This window comes from Phyllostomus hastatus, unplaced genomic scaffold, assembly GCF_019186645.2.
Source record: "Phyllostomus hastatus isolate PE091 unplaced genomic scaffold, TTU_PhHast_1.1 phas_contig_150, whole genome shotgun sequence".
Lineage (NCBI taxonomy): Eukaryota > Metazoa > Chordata > Mammalia > Chiroptera > Phyllostomidae > Phyllostomus > Phyllostomus hastatus.
The window spans coordinates 22322282-22344019 of NW_025333611.1; the positions used below are offsets into that span (position 1 = coordinate 22322282).

Below are 21738 nucleotides of genomic sequence, written 5' to 3' on the forward strand. Positions count from 1 at the left end.
ACTGTGTGCCCAGGACTCTCCCGGGCACTGATGAGAAAACAAAAGGAGCTTGGGACTAAGTCACATCCTCAGAAAACTGAGTGTGACTCATTCCGCAGTGTTCGTGAGAACATGAAGCTTGGGTAATCAAATACGCCGTACCTCATTTTTATTAGTTCTATTTTCTATAGTGTATAGCCTTGGAATCCAGTCTTTGCATTTTCTGGAATGATATGAGTATAAATAAATAGGTATATAGCAAATAAGTAGACAAAAGTAATAGAGTGTTAATATTTGGTGTAGTAAGGTTCTCTGGACCTTCAGAGAAGGGAAAAAATATTGTGGCATGAAAATTTTGGTTCTTGGTTTTTAACTAAGGTAAAATGCTTTGGTGAAAGATAAAAATTATTTGGGCCAGGCAGAATTGCATTAGAATCCTAGCTCTACTATTTACAAAATAAATAAAATTAGGAAATTTATCTGGCCGTTCTGAGCTTCCATTTCTTGTTCAAACTAAGATTATTTTTATATAGAACTAATATACTTTTGGTATACAAAAAAATACAAAAGTGTAAAAACAAAATCACTGAAAGATAATCATGATTAATATTTTGATTAATTTTGTCATTTTAATGTTATTTTTATAAAGTTATATATCTATATATTTATATACAGTTTTAAAAGTCAAATGATTCTAAAGGGTTTATTATAAAGCATTGATATTAGTTCTGTGACCCATCTGTCTCACCTTCCAATCTCTCCAAGTCAAGAAACTAACACTTTAACCTCTTTTAGCTAACAGATTTGGTAGTTTCCACCATATCTTCTAAATAATATAAGCGTGTTGTTGTTTCTTTTCAGTTTTAGGTATTACTTATTGAACTGCCAAGATGGCAGGAGAGGATTTAGCTCACTTTCCTGGTCATTTGTTCTTACCCCAATATAGCTTATCTGACACACTAATTTCAGTTAGATGAGTATGGAAATAGTGTATGCACCTGAGGGGTTCACTGTGATTAGTTTCTTTTTCATGCATAATATTTTAGTTTTCCGGTTGTTGATAACTGTTTTGTTCATACATGAGCTTCTTTTTCTATGCCCTTGTTCCTAATTCAATCTCATATTTTCTCTAGTTGTCTAAATTCCCTTTCAACATGTCCAAACACATCAGTCACATTGTCATCTTCTTGAATATTTCTGTGCCAGAGCCCTCCGACCTAATCCAATCTGGACCTTTTATCTTTCTTGCTTTACAGCTGTCATCCTGGGGCTCCCTTAACCATCATTCTGGGAATTTCCTTCACTCCTTTTTCATCCTGGATTCCCTGCTGATTGCATACACTGGCTCCTTCTTTCTTGTTTTCCTCCCTTGTTTTCGTGGAGTACATCCTGCAACAGCTATGTAAGAAAGATTGCCCAGGAGATAAGTTTTAGAAGCCTTGCAATTATGAACAATGTTTTTATTTGCTCATATTCACTTGAGAGTTTGGCCATTGGATTCCAGGTTGGAAATTATTTTCCTTCATGATTTTGAGGCACTGGTCTCCTTTCATTTCTAGCTTTTTGTGTTGCTGTGAAGAAGTCTAAAGCTACTTAAGTGCTAGACCCTTTGATGTAACAGTTTTCTTCTCTGGAACCTTGCAGGATTGTATATTTGTGTTGAACATTTTGAAATGTCACAACAATATGGGCTTTTTTATTCATTGTACTGGGTCTGAATAGGCTCACTTAGTCTGAAAACCCATGTCCTTAAATTCTGGGCTTTTCATTTTCCTTTAAACTATGTAGTGATGGTTTCCTCCTTTTTATTTTCTCTTTCTCTATTTCTGCACTGCCTAGTATTTAGAATTAGAACTCTTAGGCTGGCCCTTAAATTTTCTTGTATTTACCCTCCTATTTTCTACCTATGTCTGTTTGCTGATTATTCTGGGAAACTTCCTTAAATTTATCTTCTACACCGTTGAAACTTTCCATTCATACTACGATTTTTCCCTCATGCTGATTTTTGCCCTTTGAATGTTGCTTTCTTTGTTTCCTATATTTTTGTATTTTTTTAAGTTTGTTTTTTGCTTGTACACCTAAACCCCCATTTGGAAGTTCTGAACATGTGGGTGCATCTTGTCAACAGTAAGCTTCACTCTAGAGAGCTATACCTAGGGTGTTGGGTTTAAAACTCTGATGTTAATAACTTCAGATCTTCCTTATTGGTTTGGTCAAAATCTACAGAAAAAACTCTGTCACCCTGTCTGGAGGGTGAGGCCCCAGCTGTCAGTGTCAATGGAGCCAACTGGGAAAAGAGGGCCGACCACCCCATGTGATTTCACTCACTTGGTTGTCCCCATTTTCCATCAGGCACCTCTGCCCTCGGGTGTGTCAGGTCTGCCTGGTTAAGGGACCCTTGTTCTGGAGTATAAACCACAGCATGGGGTAAAGATAGCTTTTTTTTTCTTTTGAGAAAGTGGTAGAAGGAGCATGACTAGTTGTACTACTTTTGTGATTAAAAACTTGCTTTAAAATATATATTTAAATGTACATTTCTTAAGAACAACTACAATAAAGTTCATCTACCTTTATGTGAGATAACCCCCAAAAAGCAAATATTAAGACCATAGTCTTTAGTGGAAAGCAAACAAACCAATTCTAGTTACCAATTACGAGCATAACATTTAAGCAAAAATTCTTTTTAATGCTTCAATAAAGTCTTAGTTTAGAACATTTTTCCTGGTACAGTATACCCTGGACAGAAAATGAAGCTATCAAAGTGGCAATAATTTCAATATTTTATAAAAGTAAATTAAAATTCCCGCATAAGGTATCATACAAATTAGATTGATCTAAAAATAGTCAAGGAATGAGTGATGATGATGATGATGATGATGATGGTAAAATGAATTGTGAAAGACATGAACGAAGGTCACTGAAATTGCCCTTGAAATCAAAATGAACAGAGGAAGCCAAGCAAAGCTCAGGAGTAGTGATGAACTGTGTTTCTTCCAGGGAAGAAAAAGGTGTTATACAGCAAACCCCTAACACTTCAGTAACACACGGTCTAAGGGACATGCCTGTGAGTTACATCACAAGTGGAGATGAACATCCCTGTGAAATGAAATGAGTCAGCTTTCTGAGAGTGGAATTCAAAGGTAGGCACATAATGAGTGTTTGATGTATTCTTACTGAGAAGCAATCCCTTCCATGTATTCAATTTTATAAATCCATTCCAGTTGGCCATCCTGGGAGAATATCTGTAACTGGCAAAAAGGAGATTCATTTTATATAACAAGATTCAGGATCTACCATGTGGCTATCTGATTTCAGGTCAGTGGCTTAATTGTCCTAAGCCTCAGCCCTTCCATGTTTAAATCGTAGACTGATCGGAAGATAAAATGCATTATGGTTGTTGGACATCTCTGTCACCATCCCTAACTAGAATGTTACTTGGTGGTGAGAACACCTCCACATCATTTGCTTCAAAATGGAACTCCATGACATATTCAGTATCTACATGGGAAGGTGGGAACCCAAAAGATAGTTGCTATCTAGCCATCCACCAAACTGCCATCCTGGGGCAATGACGGCTACCACCATGCCCCATCTGGGGTTGTCACAAGGGTGCTCACTCCCAGCCATCCCTGCATCAGCACCCAGACCCTTGCCACAGACAGAGGGTAGGATGGGCCAGGGTGGCACCAGATACAACCAACTTAGACCCCTTCCTGGGGAGGCGGCAATGTGTGAGCCCAGGCTCCAGCCTCTGGGGCATGAGCCACTGTCCCATTATACCTCACTTACAAACAAATTCAAAGCTAAAGTTAGAATTTAGAGACAGCAACTGCAGGTCATCGAAGCCAGACCAGAGGGGCCCTTCTGGACATACTGCACCGTGAGTATGCATTGGGTCCAGCCCTGGTTCCTGTTCACCCGATATATTAGTTTCTCCCTTTAAAAGTGGTTAATTCCCATCAGCATAGACTTTCTCTAGTATCTGCTCTTTAGAAAAAGAAAAAAGAAAAGAAAAATTTCTCCCTTAACATCATATTCAGCTTTAGCTACTGACTCATTTCTCTGCTTCTCTTTATTAATTTTTTGGTACATTATGTTTTAATTTATTTTGTTATTATTGTTCAAGTACAGTTGTCTCCATTTTCCCACCACCACTTTCCCCACCACACCCACCCCCATCTCCCACCCTCAGTCCTACCCTTCTTTGGCTTTGTTCATGGGTCCTTTACACATGTTCCTTGACAACCCTTCCCTCGTTCCCCTGTTATTACCCTCCCCTCCCCTCTGGTTACTGTCAGTTTGTTCTTTTTTAAAAAATATATTTTATTGATTATGTTATTACAGTTGTCCCATTTCCCCCCCTTCACTCCCCTCCAACTTGCACACCCCTCCCACCCACATTCCCCCCTTTAGTTCATGTCCATGTGTCACACATATAAGTTCTTGGCTTCTACATTTCCCATACTGTTCTTAACCTCCCCGTCTATTTTCTACCTACCATCTATGCTACTTATTCTCTGTACCTTTTCCCCCTCTCTCCTCCTCCCACTCCCCTGTTGATAACCCTCCCTGTGTTCTCCATTTCTGTGGTTCTGTTCCTCTTCTAGTTGTTTGCTTAGTTTGTTTTTTGTTTTAGGTGTGCTTGTTAATAATTGTGAGTTTGCTGTCATTTTACTGTTCTTTTTTTAATCTTCTTTTTCCTAGATAAGTCCCTTTAATATTTCATATAATAAGGGCTTGGTGATGATGAACTCCTTTAACTTGACCTTATCTGAGAAGCACTTTAGCTGCCCTTCCATTCTAAATGAAAGGTTTGCTGGATAGAGCCATCTTGGATGTAGGTCCTTGCCTTTCATGACTTGGAATACATCTTCCCAGCCCCTTCTTGCCTGTAATGTCTCTTTTGAGAAACCAGCTGACAGTCTGATGGGCACCCCTTTGTAGGTAACTCTCTCATTTTGTCTTGCTGCTTTTAAGATTCTCTCCTTATCTTTAATCTTGGCTAAGGTAATTAATTCTGATGTGCCTTGGTGTGTTCCCTCTTGGGTCCAACTTCTTTTGGATTCTCTGAGCTTCCTGGACTTCCTGGGAGTCTATTTTCTTAGCCAGAATGGGGAAGTTCTACTTTATTATTTGTTCAAATAACTTTTCCATTTATTGCTCTTCCTCTTCCCCTTCTGGTACCCCTATAATTCAGATGTTGGAATGTTTAAAGATGTCCTCTTTAAAGAGGTTCCTAAGCCTCTCCTCATTTTTTTGAATTCTTGTTTCTTCATTCTTTTCTGATTGGATGTTTCTTTCTTCCTTCTGGTCCACTCCATGGATTTGAGTTCCAGTTTCCTTCCCATCACTATTGGTTCCCTGTACATTTTCCTTTATTTCACTTAGCATAGCCTTCATTTTTTCATCTCATTTACGACCAAATTTAACCAATTCTGTGAGCATCCTGATTACCAATGTTTTGAACTGTGCTTCTGATAGGTTGGCTAACTCTTCATTGTATAGTTGTATTTTTTCTGGGGCTTTGATCTGTTCTTTTGTTTGGGCCTTTTTTTTTTTTTTTTGTCTTGATGCCCCTGTTACTTAGTAAGGGATGGAGCCTTAGGTGTTCACCAGGGTGGGGCAACCCAGTTGCTGGGTTGTGATGCTATATGTGGGGGCGGGGTCTGAGAGGGAACAATGGCTTTTGCTTTGCTCTCTGCTGGATTTCAGTCACTTCCCCTGCTTCCCACAAGCAAACTGGACCCTTCTGGTGCTGATTCCTGTGTGGGTGGGTTTGTGTACATCCTGGGACCTTGTGGGTCTCTCCAACAAACTCTCCCGTGAGGTTGGGAGTCTCTCCCGGCACCTCAACCCCCACAGGTATTTTCAATCAGTGTTTTGAGGCTTAATTTCCCTGCGCTGGGACCCTGGGTTGAGCGGTCTGTCCTGCTCCCCAGTTTCACATAGTTTATCTGCACACAAATCTGGGACACCCAGCCTGCCAGCCACCTTGTGCGCCACCCCCCTCCACAACCTGCTGCCTCACTGGGCCCACCAGCTGCCCTGCTGCAAGCCCTCTCCATCAGGCTCCCCGACCCCATCCCTCCTACTGGTCTGGATGAATGTGTCTGCTTTAACTCCTTGGTTGTCAGACTTCCATACAGTTCAATTTTCTGTCAGTTCTGGTTGTTTTTTTGTTTTTAAATTTCTGTTGTCCTTATTTTGTTTGAGGAGGCACAGTGTATCTACTTATGCCTCCATCTTGGCCAGAAATCCCCTGTTCTTTTTGTTTGTTTGTTTGTTTGTTTGTTTCTCTTTAAACTTCTTGGAAGAGTTGACTACACTTGCTGTGTCCACATCCTCAGCTCCCAGACAATCCTCACTCCCTGAATCTGTCTCTTGCCTCTCCAACCCTAGAGCTGCTTTTGTCCACATCACCACACCACCCTCTGGGTTTCATAATCCTGTAGATAGTTCTCACTTTAGGCTACCACAGAGGACATTCAACATTAGGGACTGCCCCCTCTTTGTTAAAGCACCCTTCTCTTTAATTTCAGGACACATATTTCTTCATCTTCACTGGCTATTCCTTCTCAATTTCCTTAGATGAATTGTTTTGCTCTGCCCAACTTCTAAACATTAAGGTTCCTTTCCTCTTTCATTTCCACATTCTTTCCCAAGGAAGACTCACCAATCCCCATGTCTTTAAATCTCCAGCTCAGACTTTCCATTCATCTCTGGCTACTCAATCCCAGCCTCCCACTTGACATCACCATTTAGGTGTCTCACAGTCATTTTGTGAATCCAAACTAGCACTCTTGACAACATCCAAATGCATCCCCAAACCTTCAGTGCCCCCTATTCTCCATCTCAGAAAATATCATAGCCATCTGTCTGCCTGACTACTGAAGCGAAAATCTATGGTTCATTCTTGATTTTGTTCTTTCCCTCTTACCCCACAATCAAACCATTAGTAAGTTCCAATTATTTTATATTAAAAATAAGTGTTGCATAAACTCTCAGCTTTCCATCTGCATTAGCTCACGCATCATCATCTCTCATAGAAATGAATAGCTGTCCTAGTTAAAATAGGTCATCTTCGGCCTTTCCCCCCATTTCAGCTACTTCAGTAAGTTATCTATATAACACTTACTGAAAATTATGATTACTGCTCTATATTTCACCAATCAGAAAATCCCATCCCCCTGAAAATGAAACTGGAAGAGAGAAGGAAAACCCACACTGGGTAGCTTTTATTTTTCACTTGCCACATAAGGGTGTTAAAAACTATGATTATGATAATGGTAGTAATAACAGCTAACATTTACTGAGCAATTTCTATGTGCTAAATGCTTTGCTAAACACCTTTTTTCTGGATAATCTTTTTATTCCCACGAAAACGTATGTGAGACAGATACTGTTATGAGTTCCCTTGTTACAGATAAGAAAACTGGGAATCAGAGAAACTTGGACGCAAGTTACATGTCTTTCTCATGATGAAAAAAACTTCTACTTCCATAATCCTTAAATACTAAATACACACACCAGGAAAGGATGTAATCTTAGAATTAAAACCTTTAATAGTTTTAGCTTTATGAAAAGCTGATTACATTGTCCTGCCTTTTCTCTTTTTACCACAGACTAAGTGAAACATAGCCCGTTTGGCATTTGTCTGCAGAGGGTGTCTGGGAACCACTGGTTTAAGCTCGCCAACACCATGGTACTGGTTAAAGCTGGCAGTCAGCTCAAGAGCATATATCATTTATGATCTCCCAGTGCAAAAATTATTTAGCTGGCTCACTAGCCCTTTATTATCCCAAATGATTGGTAGCAAATGATTGCCCATAATACATGTGGGCTTGGCAGGTCTTTTAAGAATATATTTGGAAATTCTCCAGAGAAGCAGCCTCCAGAGCCAACTGGTGGCATCAGTTTGCAGAGTCAGCACTTCTTTTTATGAAACACGGTGCCCCAGGGAGTCTGGGATTTATTGACATCCATACTTGTGCCAAGACCAAGCAACAGGCACCAACAGCTTCTTTTCTTGCTGCCGGGACCCCAATTCATGAATTTGCCTGGAAGTCAGAAAGACACTGGCTATTTTTTTAGAACAAATAATAAAGCAGAACAGTGAGGCAGGATGGGAGAATCAACACCCCAAAGTGCTGGATGTCCCGAAGTTGAATAAATGCCCCTGTAGGAAATGAATTCTGCCCAGTGATGTTTCAGATGAATTACAGGTTCTACCTGCTTAATGAAACCCAGTTTGTATGGCTATCAAATAACATATACACACACACGTGTATATATAACATGTGTGTTATATATAACATATATAAATAATTTATATATATCAAACAAAAATAATACATTTTATCCTCTAAAACGCTAGATTTATTGGTCGAAGTATTTCCACTGGTTCACAACGATCAACTAAAAGAGGGTCAGTGAGGAGTAAGTGTGTAGTATTGTGATGGCCGTGTAAGGCGCCGGGTGGGTACTGGAATGGTCTGGGGTAATCACTTCTTAGACTGTGTACCTGTCTCGCCACTATGCTATGCACCTGAAACTGATGTGGAATGGTGTTGAATGTCAACTGTAACTGAAATTTTTTTTAAGATTTTATTTTAATTTATTTTTAGAGAGGGAAGAGAGGGAGATAGAGAGAGAGAGAGAGACATCAATGTGCAGTCGCTGGGGGTCACGGCCTGCAACCCAGGCATGTACCCTGACTGGGAAGCGAACCTGTGACACTTTGGTTTGCAGCCCGCACTCAATCCACTGAGCTACGCCAGCTGGGGGAAATATATTTTTTTTAAGTTCATGATAGAAAAAGATTTGAACACCAAAAGAAAAAAAGAGTGAACTTGTTAAGCATCTGGAGAGAAGAGTCAGGCCCCTTGCCCAGTCTCTCAGTGAAGGCTAGAAGGTTATGGGTGGGTACAAGAGAGGCCCCGGCACAGGGAAATAAATGTGTGCAAGATGCTTTACAGCAGGGGCTGGCAAGATAGGGCTCTCGGGTGAATTCCAGCCCACCATCTATTTTTACATGGCTCGTAAGCTAAGAATAGCTTTTATATTTTTTAAATGCTGAGAAAGAAATAAAAAGAGTATTTTGTGACAAGGGAAAATGATGGGCCTTCAAATGTCTATGTCTATAACTTAAGTGTTACTGGCACATGGCCGCATTCATCTGTCCCCTCACCGTCTATGCTGGTTTTCACTCTACAGTGGCAGCTGAGTAGTTGTGACAGAGACTGCATAAGCTGCAAAGCATAAAATATTTATTATCTGAGCCAGTACAGAAAAAGTGTGCCAACCCTGCTTTAAATCATTCTCAAAATAACAAAAATATAAGCTACTGAAGTATGAAACAAGATTAATATTACTTATTTTACTATAAAAATACCTCCAGAAATGAGAGAAGAAATCATTCAGGAGGAAAAAGTACAGCCAGTGCCACTCTTGAATTTTCAAAATCTATAATCCTAAATTGTACAGTCCCTTCACTGTATAAACTGTGCTCAGTGTCCTATTTTGACTAGAATATTATTCCATCACTGGCTTCCTGTGTGTGTGTTTCCAAAGGAACTTCCATTAGTGGTCACATAGCAACGCTTGGTTGAAATCACTGTATATATATTTCATAAGACTTCAACTGGTGAAATGATGGCTAACCGGGGTTCCTTTAATAAAGTTTACCCCCAAAAGGCCCTACAATAGAAGCCGGATCCCCTGAAGACCTTCCCTCCCATTCCCATTGGAGACAGTAGGCTTGGAATACCAGTCACATTGCCTGGAGCTGAAACTGGTTTTCTTTTTTTCTTTTCAAGATGATTGATTGATTGATTGATTGATTTTAGAAAGGGAAGAGAGGGAGAAAGAAAGAGAGAAACATCAATGTTCAGTTGCTGAGGGTCATGGCCTGCAACCCACGCATGCACCCTGACTGGGAATCGAACCTGTGACACTTTGGTTCACAGCCCACGCTCAATCCACTGAGCTACGCCAACCAGGGCTGAAACTGGTTTTCAGACTTAGGTTCTTAACCTAGGGAGTTTAGCAAATTTCCCAACTTAAGATCCACCGAATAGCTAGTTATGTGCTATAAGGTATTAAAAGTCTGTCCATAAAAAAATGTTTTCATTTTGAAATAAGTTTGAAAAATATCAGAATACTGAGATTTTACTACTGTAGGACATCTCAGAGCCTTGAATATGCTAAGGGGCACTGTGAATCTCCAAAGGCAAGATGTAAATTTTTTATTTTTCTTTTTTATTGCATTTTTTACTTTACCATTTATCCCCCTTATGCCCTCCTCCACTTCTACCACCCCCCGAAACCCCTGCAAATCGCTACACTGTTGTCCAAGTCCATGAGTGCTTCTTTTTTGCACTATCTCCCCACCCCCTCCCTACCCCCCTCCAAAGCTGTCAGCCTGCTCCCTATCTCTGAGTCTGTCTCTATTTGGCTTGTTAGTTCAGTTTGTTCATTAGATTCCACATATGAGTGAAATCCTATGGTATTTGTCTTTCTCTGACTGCCTTATTTCACTAAGCATAATGTTCTCCAGGTCCACCCATATCGTTACAAGGGTAAAATCTTCTTTTGTATGGCTGAGTCGTATTCCATCGTGTAAATGTACCATAGTTGTTTTAGCCACTCATAATATGCTTGAGTAGATTCTCCTAAAGGGGTGCTAAGAACTCATTGCTTAAGGAACCTGCAAGTCAGAAGCACTAGCTCAACCTTGGAGGCTGTTTTCTTAGCTGTCTAGTTTTTCTTTCTGAGTCGTCCAAACCCCTGGGATGGGGGACAAATAAAGCCCTAACAAGTTCAAAAAGTTTGTTGCTATCAACTGTCAGATCTGAAGTTACTTATGATAAATGTCATAACTAAATGTTAGACCACTCAAGATGACTTCATTTCTTAAGAAGCTAATTCTTGCTAGAAACTTTTCCTTTCACTCTTTCATTTTAATGCAACATAGTAAATAATATAAGACAACATTATTCAAGTTTAAAAGGACAAAGTCTGAAATTTGCCTACCCAAGTGGGTACAAATATTCAATGCAAAGATATTAAAACAACAAACAAGATTTTCAAAGTCCTTCCTTGCTGGAATCAATTCAATAACCTCCCATTTCTTTTGGATTGCAAATCTGTGGCCAATTTCCTTGGCCCATCATTTTGAAGGACCCATTGCTTCTATCACCAAAGATGGAAAGAAACTGCAAACAGTCACATATCCTAGGAGACGAGTGTTGCCAAATGAAAACAGAACATTGAGTTTTAAGCAAGTCCAAACACTAACGTAATAATTGGGCTCTCTCTGCACACTCAGGGCCTGGATGAACTCTTTGTAGCAGCTTTTAAACCTGGGGCCAATTGTCTTAGCTACAGCACAGAAGTTGCCTCTTGCTTGAACTACACCAAGCCACCTCTACAATTTTTTTGTACATCCTTGGAAACACATGTGGCTTATGATCACAAGACCCTCTTCTGCTGTCTAGAGCCTGAATTATTAACAGGTATACTTTCTGCTGTTATTAAATATTTTTTTCTAAATTAGCAGGAAGACCTCAGTGATTGGACTTGGAAAATGTTGATTTATTTAGAAAAAAATAAAACTAACAAACCAAAAAAAAAAAAAACCCCACCAAAAGTAGGCCCAAACCACACAGAACAAACAAAACCACTGCATTTAGATAAAGGAAATAAAACAGATGAAAGGAAAACAGTTATAAACATTAACAACATTACATTCCTTTTATTGCAGAAAACTTAAAAAAAAACTGTCTTTCTGCATCATTTATTGTTTCTCCGAGTATCCATATGGTTGTCAAGTACAGGGAACAATTGTCACCGTGTCTGTTGATCCAATGGGATTACTTAAATAAGCAGCTTTGGGTAGAAATCTGAAAAAGTGAAGTTTATTGATTTTCAGCCCAATGAGTTCTTGATTTTGCCTTAAGGAAAAACACAATCACCTAGGGAGATTAGAGGAAAACCAGGTGAGGCTGTGTGTGTGTGTGTGTGTGCAGTCAATAACTTGGCTTCTTTTCATAGGGCTTTCATATAGGTTTTCTGCCATTCTGTTCATCCAGTCCCATTGACAGAAGTGTGAATAGGTCATATTGACTACAGCATCCACAGAGCTGCATTTAATCAATTTTGTTTCTTTCAGAAGGTGAAGTAGTTCAAAGAGTTCATGCTAAGAGACTCTGATGCTAATAAATAATACTAGCATTACCATTAATTGCATTGGGTGATTATGTGAGACACCTTGCTAAGTGTTTTACTTGCATTATTTTATTTAATCTTCACAATGACCCAGTGAAGTGTACCCAATTATTACTTGCTTACTTATGAGGAAACTGAGGAGGTTTAATATATTGCACAACAGGAAAACATATTTTTCAAATGAATTCACTAGTCATTGTTTAGGCTCGGGGACTTTTTTCAGGTGTGGAAGAAAAGGGGCACAGCTAAACCTGACAAGCTCAGGGGAGGCCTGCATGACAGTCAAACAGACTTAGAGACCTATAGTAACCACAAAGGACAGTCAGAAATTGAAAACTTTCTAACTAAAAGCAGGTCATGGTAGATAGTCATGTCCTAGGCTGGTATCTTCCCTGACAAAGGTCAGTCTTTACCTTAACTGAGCCTGTCTGTTATCTTTTTTGCATCTATGATAACATTCCTTTGGAATGTCAAAATTTCTTTTTCTAGACCCCTCAAGGCACAGGCACCACACCAGGAGGAGACCATGGAATCCCTCATTGTTGTCATGTTAACTGTTGACTATTAACTATCCTGTACTCACCTGTGCACACGTAAAAGTGTCTATCATTTTTTTATCCAATCCCAGAGGTTTCCCTACTTTGCCTTCTCTAGCCTCCCTAATCTAGCACCAGTGGATTACATGTAGCCCCCTTACGCCTCCTCTTTTGATTGCAATGTCTAAAACAAGGAGCAAAACTGCCATTCTCTGGAGCGTGTTCTCAACTTGTTGAGGTTTTGCTTCCCAGCAATTGTCGTCAGTTTGGCTCAAATAAACTCACAAAAATTCTTACAACTTTGGGTGTTTCTTATGACACATGATATTGCAAGTCTTTCTAGAACACTTTATACTTAGTCAAACTGACTGTAGAGTTTTATAATGATTGATCAGGCTATGTATGACCCCTTTGATTTTTCACGTTGCCAGACTGTGGCACAGGTGAGACTTGAACCTGTGCACGTCCTCCCGATACCAGAGCCCGCACTTTCAGCCCCTTTTTGTAGGTGGTTTCCCATCACTAAAACACTAAACACAATTAGGTGGAAGACAGTCTGGTAGTTCCTCAAAAAATGACATGTAATTACAGTACATACAATTAAAATAACCGAGAACAGGGACTCCAACAAGTATTCATTCACCAGCATTGACAGAAGTATTGTTCACAATAGTCAGAAGAGGGAAACCATCAAATGTCCATCAGTGGACGAAAGAATAAACAAAATGTTGTCTCTACAGACAATGGAATAGTATTCAGCCTTACGAAGGAATTAAATTCTGATATATGCTGCAACATGAATGAACCTTTAAAACATTAGACTAAGTGAAACAAACCAGATAATAAATATTATCAAGTACCTAGAATAGCCAAATTCATAGAGACAAAGTAGAATGGTGGTTGCCAGGGCTTGGGAGAGGGAGGGGATGGGGAGATATTGTTAGTGGGGACAGGGTTTGAATTCAGGAAGATGAAAAAGCCCTAGATGACAGTAATGGTTGCTCCCACATGTGAATACACTGAATGCCACTGAACTGTACATTCAAAAATGGTTAAAATGGCGCATTTTGTTATAATTATTTTACTACAAAAAAAAAGGAATTAGGACTTAGGTTTGCACTAAAATATAAAAGTTAGAGCCACAGAACAAAATAATAGTATAATTTGGGATCTCCTTTGTAAACATTAACATGAATCAAATAAGCAACTTTCATTGGGTCCGACAGTACTATAAACCTTATAGTACTTATAACTTATACTTTGTTTACACTAAATAAATATCAACATCAGTGAGGAAGAGGAAAATTATTTCCGTGTCATTATCAGATAAACAACAGGAAATACAAGGTGTCAGGATGAATTCTAGCAAGAACAGCTTATCTCAAGGGACAGCCAATAACATCTTATCTGATTCCATAATTACCTTCAAAATGAACCAAAACACTTTCCATGAGAAAGAAGTCTGAAAATATTACTCGGAAAATTGGTTCAAATTTTCTTCAAACCTATACTGGGAACAGTAAACACTTTGAAGGAAATATTAAATACTTTTCCATCGCACATTGGGATTCTCTTCGGCAATATTTTTAAAATAATTAAATTGGCTCATTTTGGTGTCCTAGATTCTGGCCTGGTTTGATTATTTATATTAAAATATGGAGATCAAAATGATAGAGGTATTAATGTTAATTGATTAGTCAGTGCTTTCTTCTTTGTGTTTTTGTTTCTTGGTCGGAAGCTTCACAGCAATCAAATGAAATTTTGCCTTGTGCTCAACCCAGAGCTGTCAAAGGAACCAAATCAACTTTATTCTCAAATTTACTGATTTTTTAAAAAATTACAGTTTTAGAATATACAAACCCATAGTCATCAGATTATTATGCTATAGGCAACTATTCCTTCCCAGCTTTGTCATTGTTTGCACTCCGGATTTGCTTTATTCCTGTGCTTGAACTTCTCATAGTATTGCTTCTTGTCAACTCTCAGACTCTAACCCAAACCTCACCTTCTCAGAGAGGCCGACCCGGGCCAGACCCTATCAGACGTGGTCTCCATCATCACCCTGCCACACGTCTGAAGATCGCCCGGAGTGACTTCCTTGGTGGCACTTGAACATAATCGGAAGTTACCTGGATTTGTTTACTTGTCTATTGTTTGCCTTCCACCATCAGAACAGGAGCTCCCCAGGGGCAGGGCAGGGCCATCTTGTTTTCTACCACACTCCTCACGTCTAGCAGAGGGGCAGGTTCATAATAAGTGGATCTGCCCTTCTGTTTCTGCCTTGCAATTGTGTATGTAAGTGGACTCAGAGCTCCCCCCCGCCCCGCCCCACCGACCCCCGGAAGCACAGACGGACTGCTCTGCTCAGCTCTTCTCTCTATGGGTGCTACACGGGGATCATTTCCCTGGGCTGGGCAGTTGGACAACAAAAAAGCAGCAACCTAGAAGGTGCTGGGAAAGACCTGCTTGCTCCTTAAACCTAACTGTACCCAGTGCTAGTTCTTCCAGAGTTTCTTGAAGGTACTTATGAAGTGGTACCTTATTTCTCATTGGCCACACTTCCGCAGCTCTGTAACTTTCTTGGGCACCCCATGAGAGAAGGGCAGGCTGAATGAAGGAGGACTTAGACATTTCTGTGTTTTCTTTTTCGAATGCTATCTCCTAATCCCTTAACATGACACATATCCTTAGCAGGTTATAAACATGAAGCTGGCCTCTCTTGCCTACTCTGTTCTCCGAGGACACAATCTTACAGGAACACAGGCTGTGTTCTCCATGCACAACCTTAGCTCTGAATCCACAGGGAGCATTGTCAACCAAACAAATGAAATCTAAGCCTACTTGTCTTCTCGTTTTTAGAGATGGTGCAATCCAGTAACATCACTGGTCCTTAGATCCTTGCTTTTACTATTTGGTAAAGCAAAGCAAGGCAATAGAATTTAGAGTGGAAAAAGGTTTCCTTAAGACTGTTTTCTAACTATATATTTTCAGGGTTCCTATGCAATATTTTATTCAGCTAGTAATGATGTTCCTGTAAATCAATAGTGAATAACTGGGAACAAGGCATACTGATCAGTCAGCTACTTTGTCTTTAAAAGGGTCCAACCAAAGTCTCAAAAACTAAGCGTGTAGTAGGCTTCTAGTTGGCCCCGTAACCATGGCAAACAGCTGATTCTTCTCTGATAACAAAACAGAACTCCTTATCTTTAGCAGGCTCATGGCCGCACAAGATTACAAACTAATTCCCTGCGTCTCTTGTATATGCACGTGAATGAAAGAGATAAGCTATAACCAGATCATGTGTTTAAAAGGAGTGGGCATTTGGCTGTACTGAGGCCCCTTCCGCTAGTGGGAATTTGGCTGTACTGAGGCCCAAGGGGGAAATAACGCTCTAGAGCAGGAGAGAAGCCAGCTTGTCAGAGCAGAGTCCCTAACCTTTCGGAGCCAAGTATTGCCTGCTCCTGATACCTAGTTGTTACGTGAGAAAGAAAAACGCATCCATGCTGTCTGAGTCACTGGTACTTCAGTTTCTACTCCAGCAATCAAATGCACATTCCAACACAATCAGCCTTCCTTGATGATTTTGACGATGCTTCATCATTTTTGCCAAGTGGCTTTAGGATCTCAAAGTGATAAACCTTCTGAGTTAAAAAAATCTTCCAGGTTAGCCTATCTTTTACTTTACTGATGAAGAAATTGAAGAGAGGGGGCATAAATAAACTTCTCGAGCCACACATGTAGCTGATAGTAGACCTGGTGCACAGATCTCCTGAATTTTAGTTCATTGTTCTTTTCCTTTAAGGTCCAACTAGCAGAACTCCCATAAAATAGCTCTGTGGGCTCCCTCTGGGAGGCCTGGATGACTACCTGGCTGAGATCTGGGGCCCTCTTTTTCCCAGACAACCCGTAAACACAGCTGCTACCCTGCGTGGACTGACCAGACTCCAACTTCTGCCATGGGAAGGAAGAGTGACCGGGGAGGCCGTGCTGGTTCCGGCACACCTAGCTGTGGGATGACGGGGGAATCAGGACCAATGCCTCTGTGTCCTTTCTTTCTGAGCCTGTCCTGGAAAGTTTCCCACTGATTCTTTTTCCTATGGCCTAGCATGTGGACTTTATCTAGGATGGTGGATCTTGGCAGTCAGAGGCCCAGAGACCACCTACTTAATGACTTCATTCTGTAATACTATGAGTATCCTTTATCATTTACATGCCATTTGATAATGCAAGACATTTTCTATAACAACAAGCAACAGGTAGTGGTAAAAGGGATAAAGGAACGGCACAAAGAACAAACAAATAATTTAATTTCAAGGTCTTCCACTGACCAGGTGGCCCAAAAACAGCTCCCTTTGTACAAAGGGCATTGGTACTGTCATGGCTCAGACAGCTGCCCAAAGTCCCATGGAAAGTGGAAGGTAACATCCAACTATTAGCATCCAAGGTCTTCCTTCAGACTTACCCTTGCAGTGCATTGCAATATACTTCAGAAACTAAGAGCTTATATTTGAATCTGCAAAATTCTGTATTTTATGCACAACTCTCAAACATCTCTTACCATCCTCATTTTCATCAAAGACGGGAGGTTTGCTTGAAGTGTTGGCTCCCATGGTTGACTGTCCAGACCGGGCTTCTCCGGTTGGTTACACAATCCTGGCAGAGAGGTCCGTCTTCGTCCACAGGAGGGCTGGAAGCCTTAGTTAAATATCAGGGAGAGAAAAAGAGATGTTAACCTCACAATACCTGACAAAGGGCCCATTCAAGGGACCCTGAGTACAGACTGTGGCCGAAATGTTAACTTGTACCATTGTGGCAGAACTCTTTTGTACTAGAAAATGATCATTTCAGCAGTAACAGAACATCAAGTATCTTGGAGAACCCATTTCATGGCCTCGTTATGGACCTAGACTTACAAAGAAGGAGAAGAGCAAAATATTTCTAAGTATGACGACAAGTTTAGAATGAGGTCAGCAATACTTGAACAACTATAAAATAAAAAAAAATGTTAAACTGTTTTTGATGTGTGATCAATTTTCATGTCTTTTTTTTTTAATTATAAAAATACTTTCCCCATCTCTTTTTCCCTGCCCTGGAAAGTACTACAGTACAAAAGGAACAAGGCTGGAGTTTGGGCTTTACCACGGCAGCAAGTTCCTAAATTTTGCTAAGCGTGTTTCTTTTTCTTCCTTCCCCTGAACTTGATAATGGTCCTTACTGCAAAGACAGATTAAATGTTATTTCATGAGATTACATGTAAAGTATTTTCACTGCATCACTGCTCAATAACTGGGAGCTGTTTTGAAGCTCAAATTAAATGACGTAAGTGAGAGCTAAAAAGCACAGCAGAAAAATGTACGTGGATGGCTTTTTTTTTTCCATTTTTAAATCCAATCATGAAGAATTTTACTTTCCCTGAAGTTGGTGAGAAGAGGCAGCCCCCTTCTTCTAAAACTGACGCTGGTAAGTGGCTTTGGGCTGGTGACTTCCCCCCTCACCTGGACAGTGGGGGAAACCACAGTGTCTTCCCCAGGAACCACCAGCCCAGATGTCCACAAGAGCCAGGCAGAAATGCAAACGTGCAAACCAGACCAGTGCCTGCTGGGGACATCGGTGACCTGGAGAATGCAGGCTCCATCCGAAAGGGGTCACTGCTTTCAAATCTAAGAGACTGCTCCCATCAGCCCAGGAGCTGGACCTTCAGATCTACCAAAAATGGGTAAAGATCAAGATTCGGTAGCCTATTTTAAAATTCATTTTTAGCTATGTGGCCTGAGCTATTCTCATGCATAGGACACACGTGGTTCATGGGGTAGATGTAGTTCATGAGACAACATATGGAAGGCAACTAGCACAATTGCTGGCACATAACATGCAAAGAATAAATGTTAGCTACTGCTGGTTTTAATAGTAGCAGTATTTTCTTATCGTATTTTTTTTTTAGTTTTTACGTATTGATTTCTAGAGAGCAGAAGAGAGATACATCAATTTGTTGTTCTACTTATTTATGCATCCACTTAGTTGGACACCTATTGACTGATTTCCTCTTGGACTTTTTTCACACATGGGAACTACAGATTAGAGGCATCACTGAAGAAAGGGTCCCAAGGGAACCTGGCCTAAGGATGTTATTGAAAAAGGACTTGAGATGCCCCTAAACAAACCGAGAAGAAAAGCTTATTTTCCTGTTAGGAAAATGTAAGTAAAGCCTTCATTTGGAACACAGACTCATTAATGAAATGCTACTTTTCATACTAAAAGCCCAACTGCTGGCAAAGTGCCTTAAAGCTTTAAAAAGAAGCATTAAACAGTGAGCAAGAGAGTCAGCAATTAGGAAGCAGCCAATTAAAAGGCATGGGAGAGGGGCGGGGAGGGGCAGGTGGTAACAGGTGGCAGGAGGAAACCCAGGGGCACTATTGAGATCGGGAAGATAGAACTCAGCTGTCTCTCTAGGCTCAAGAAACAAAGGGCTTTTAATTCCAGCGGAAAAGAGGGTAGGAAGAAGGCAGTGGGATGCCTTAGTGTTTCATCGTGGGCCAGGAGGAAGCGATCAGGGTACCCTGTGTGTTCTGTTATTGCATTTACAGTCCAGAATAAGTGGGGACCAGTGTAAAGGCTGAGCCACAGACATCATTAGGGGCGAGTGGTCCTAAAGAGAACATTGATTTTAAAGAATTGTGATTGTTAACACAGCAGCTGGGGGTTGGCGGGGGTGGCTCCATTCTCTTTTTATTTTGTATGTACAGTTTTCACACCACACCCCAATCCTGTCATTCTTATATGCTTTCTTCACACCTCACACTTCTCTCAGGTAGCCCATCTTCCTGCAACCCAGCATTGACCTTGCAAGTTGTCAAATCCGAAGGAGAACGAGAGAGGAGTATTACCGCAATTTGCTGCATTTCAGAATTTCCTTTTGATGTGCAGACAATTTTGTTCACCAAAGATCCAGTGATTTTTTAGCAGGAAGAAACTATGTGAACAGGGGAGGGAAAGTGGACAGAATTATCGAGGTGGTGACTTCTCCATTGCAGTCAACACACCAAATCCAGTTTAGACTGTTTTTCTCTCCTTCTCCCCATGTGGATAACCAAATTAGACAACTTCCCTCATATGCAGAAAGAAATCAACCTTCCTTTGCTAGGAAAGTGGAGACACATACTTTTCATTCTGCTGAATAGGGTCCAGAAGAGCTATAGGACTCTCTTCTGCCAAACCTAACAGCCTCCTGCCCTGCTGGTACTAAGTCTGCCATGTAACATAAGCATCATTGCAAAATGTCAAGAGGACAGTCACCACCCATGGCAATGAATCTCCTAAACATAGAAAATATAAGAGAAAGAACAATGTGTCTTACATGAACACAGAAAATTTTCCAATTCTACCTTGACCCTGTCAATTATCAGATTAACTGCAGACCCCTTCTCTAATGCAACATTTGACCTTTAGCTTGCACTTCGGGGGGGCTTTCAACCCATGAGCTTTTCTAAGCAGCTGAGGCTCCCCAGGTGAAGTCATGGCATCTTTAGGAACTGAAGAACCTAAGTCATGACGCAAGAAAGTTGCCACTTTTGACAAAACTGTTTACGTTTCATTGCAACAGCGTGTGCCCAGGTATCATGTATTTTGTTGGCATTTGAAAAACAGATCTTCTTAAACTGGGAAATATTTAGAACCATAGGGAACAAAGAAAATATCATTTAAAAAATCCCAGTTAATACTACTCTTGGTTGTATTCTTAATATTTCATCAACTTTTCTTCCTCATTTTTATGTCTTCAAAAGCACAGGTAAACACTATCTCCACCTTACCCCTCACGCCAGCTTCAGTCCCTTTCCTACTGATAGTTCCCGAACACAGCCACAGGCATGAATTAGGGCACATTACAGAGTCCACTTTCTACAACTTTACGACGTGAGGTGTTTTAAAGCAAACACCTAAATGACATTTAAACCTAAATGACATCCTAGAGTAGGTATATTTGGCATCTTATGATCATTTACCAATACACCTCTGCCATCTAAGCAAGCTGGTCTCCACAGCTATGATTTCTGCTTGTTAAGTGCTGTATAGCAAACCATCGTGTGAATACGCCACATTTTATTTATCTGTGTACAAATCCTTCAGCTCTGGGGGGAAAAGTCCTCGTGGAGATGAAGCCAACCATCAAAAAGTCAGTGTTTGCTTGTTTAGAAACTGACTAGGAGAAACAAGCATTGATACCTCCAGCACTCAATTCCACCCAACAAGTATCTGTTGAAGTCTGCGTGTGTCTGGACCTGAGTCAGTGGGAGGCTGGGGGACCAGGTGGGGTACAAGCTGAGGTTTGTCCCAGCCCTCTCTGGTTGTGGTAGGTTCTCTGGACCGCTGCCTTTGTCTTATTTCTCTTCCCTTTCAACTTTCTAGCTTCCCAACAGTGCCCTTAGTATGCAGGTTCTTTAAGAAGAAAAAGAAAATCTAGGCCACCACTCACCTAGTTCTTGGTTCTCCCTTCACGCCTTCCGAGAAGCTCCGACGGGTGCTTCCTCCCAGGGACGGGAGCCCAGGCTCACAAGCGAACTCCCAGAAATGTGGAGAGAGCAAGGAAAGGCACCCGCTTGCCTGGGTGCAGTGGCAGCAGCGAGGGCGGGGCTGGGCTGAGCAGCGGCGGCGGCGGCAGCAGGCGGGCACCTGAGGCTGCGGCTATCCGAGGGGTCCGAGTGCCCTCTGAGTGCGCAGCTGGGCTCCGGGGTCTGGCATGGGGGATGGGACTGGGGAGTAGAGAGGAGAGCGGCTGGCCAGCGGGCGTCAGGAGCCCTCTCCAGAAACGGCAACCAGTCACGCTTGGGGTCCGTGCCGTTGGACAGTGATGCGGGCGGGGCTCAGAGCTGGTGGCGTGGATCCCACAGCGCCTTGGCACCTTCCAGAGCTGCCTGCATGCAGAGCGCGCCCCAACTGCCCGGACCAAGACCCTGTTTCCCTGAAGTGACCCCTTCCCTTCCAAAATCTCCGGGGCGGTGCC

General features: G+C 41.2%; 1 protein-coding gene across 4 annotated transcripts in view; it reads right to left on the minus strand.

The window, feature by feature from the left end:
• Positions 1-21472, minus strand: part of STK32A (serine/threonine kinase 32A) — a 98509-nt gene extending 77037 nt beyond the window's left edge. For 2 of the 4 annotated variants that reach the window (XM_045830207.1, XM_045830204.1), the window contains exons 1-2: positions 21211-21471; positions 17299-17435 (exon numbers count right to left, since the gene is read on the minus strand). In XM_045830207.1, coding sequence (XP_045686163.1) covers positions 17299-17350 — 52 coding nt within the window. In that variant the 5' untranslated portion in view covers positions 17351-17435; positions 21211-21471. Of the gene's footprint in view, positions 1-17298; positions 17436-21210 lie in introns of those variants that run through there. The other 2 variants (XM_045830205.1, XM_045830206.1) reach the window with 2 other exon arrangements.
• Between the last annotated feature and the right edge of the window lie 266 nt (positions 21473-21738).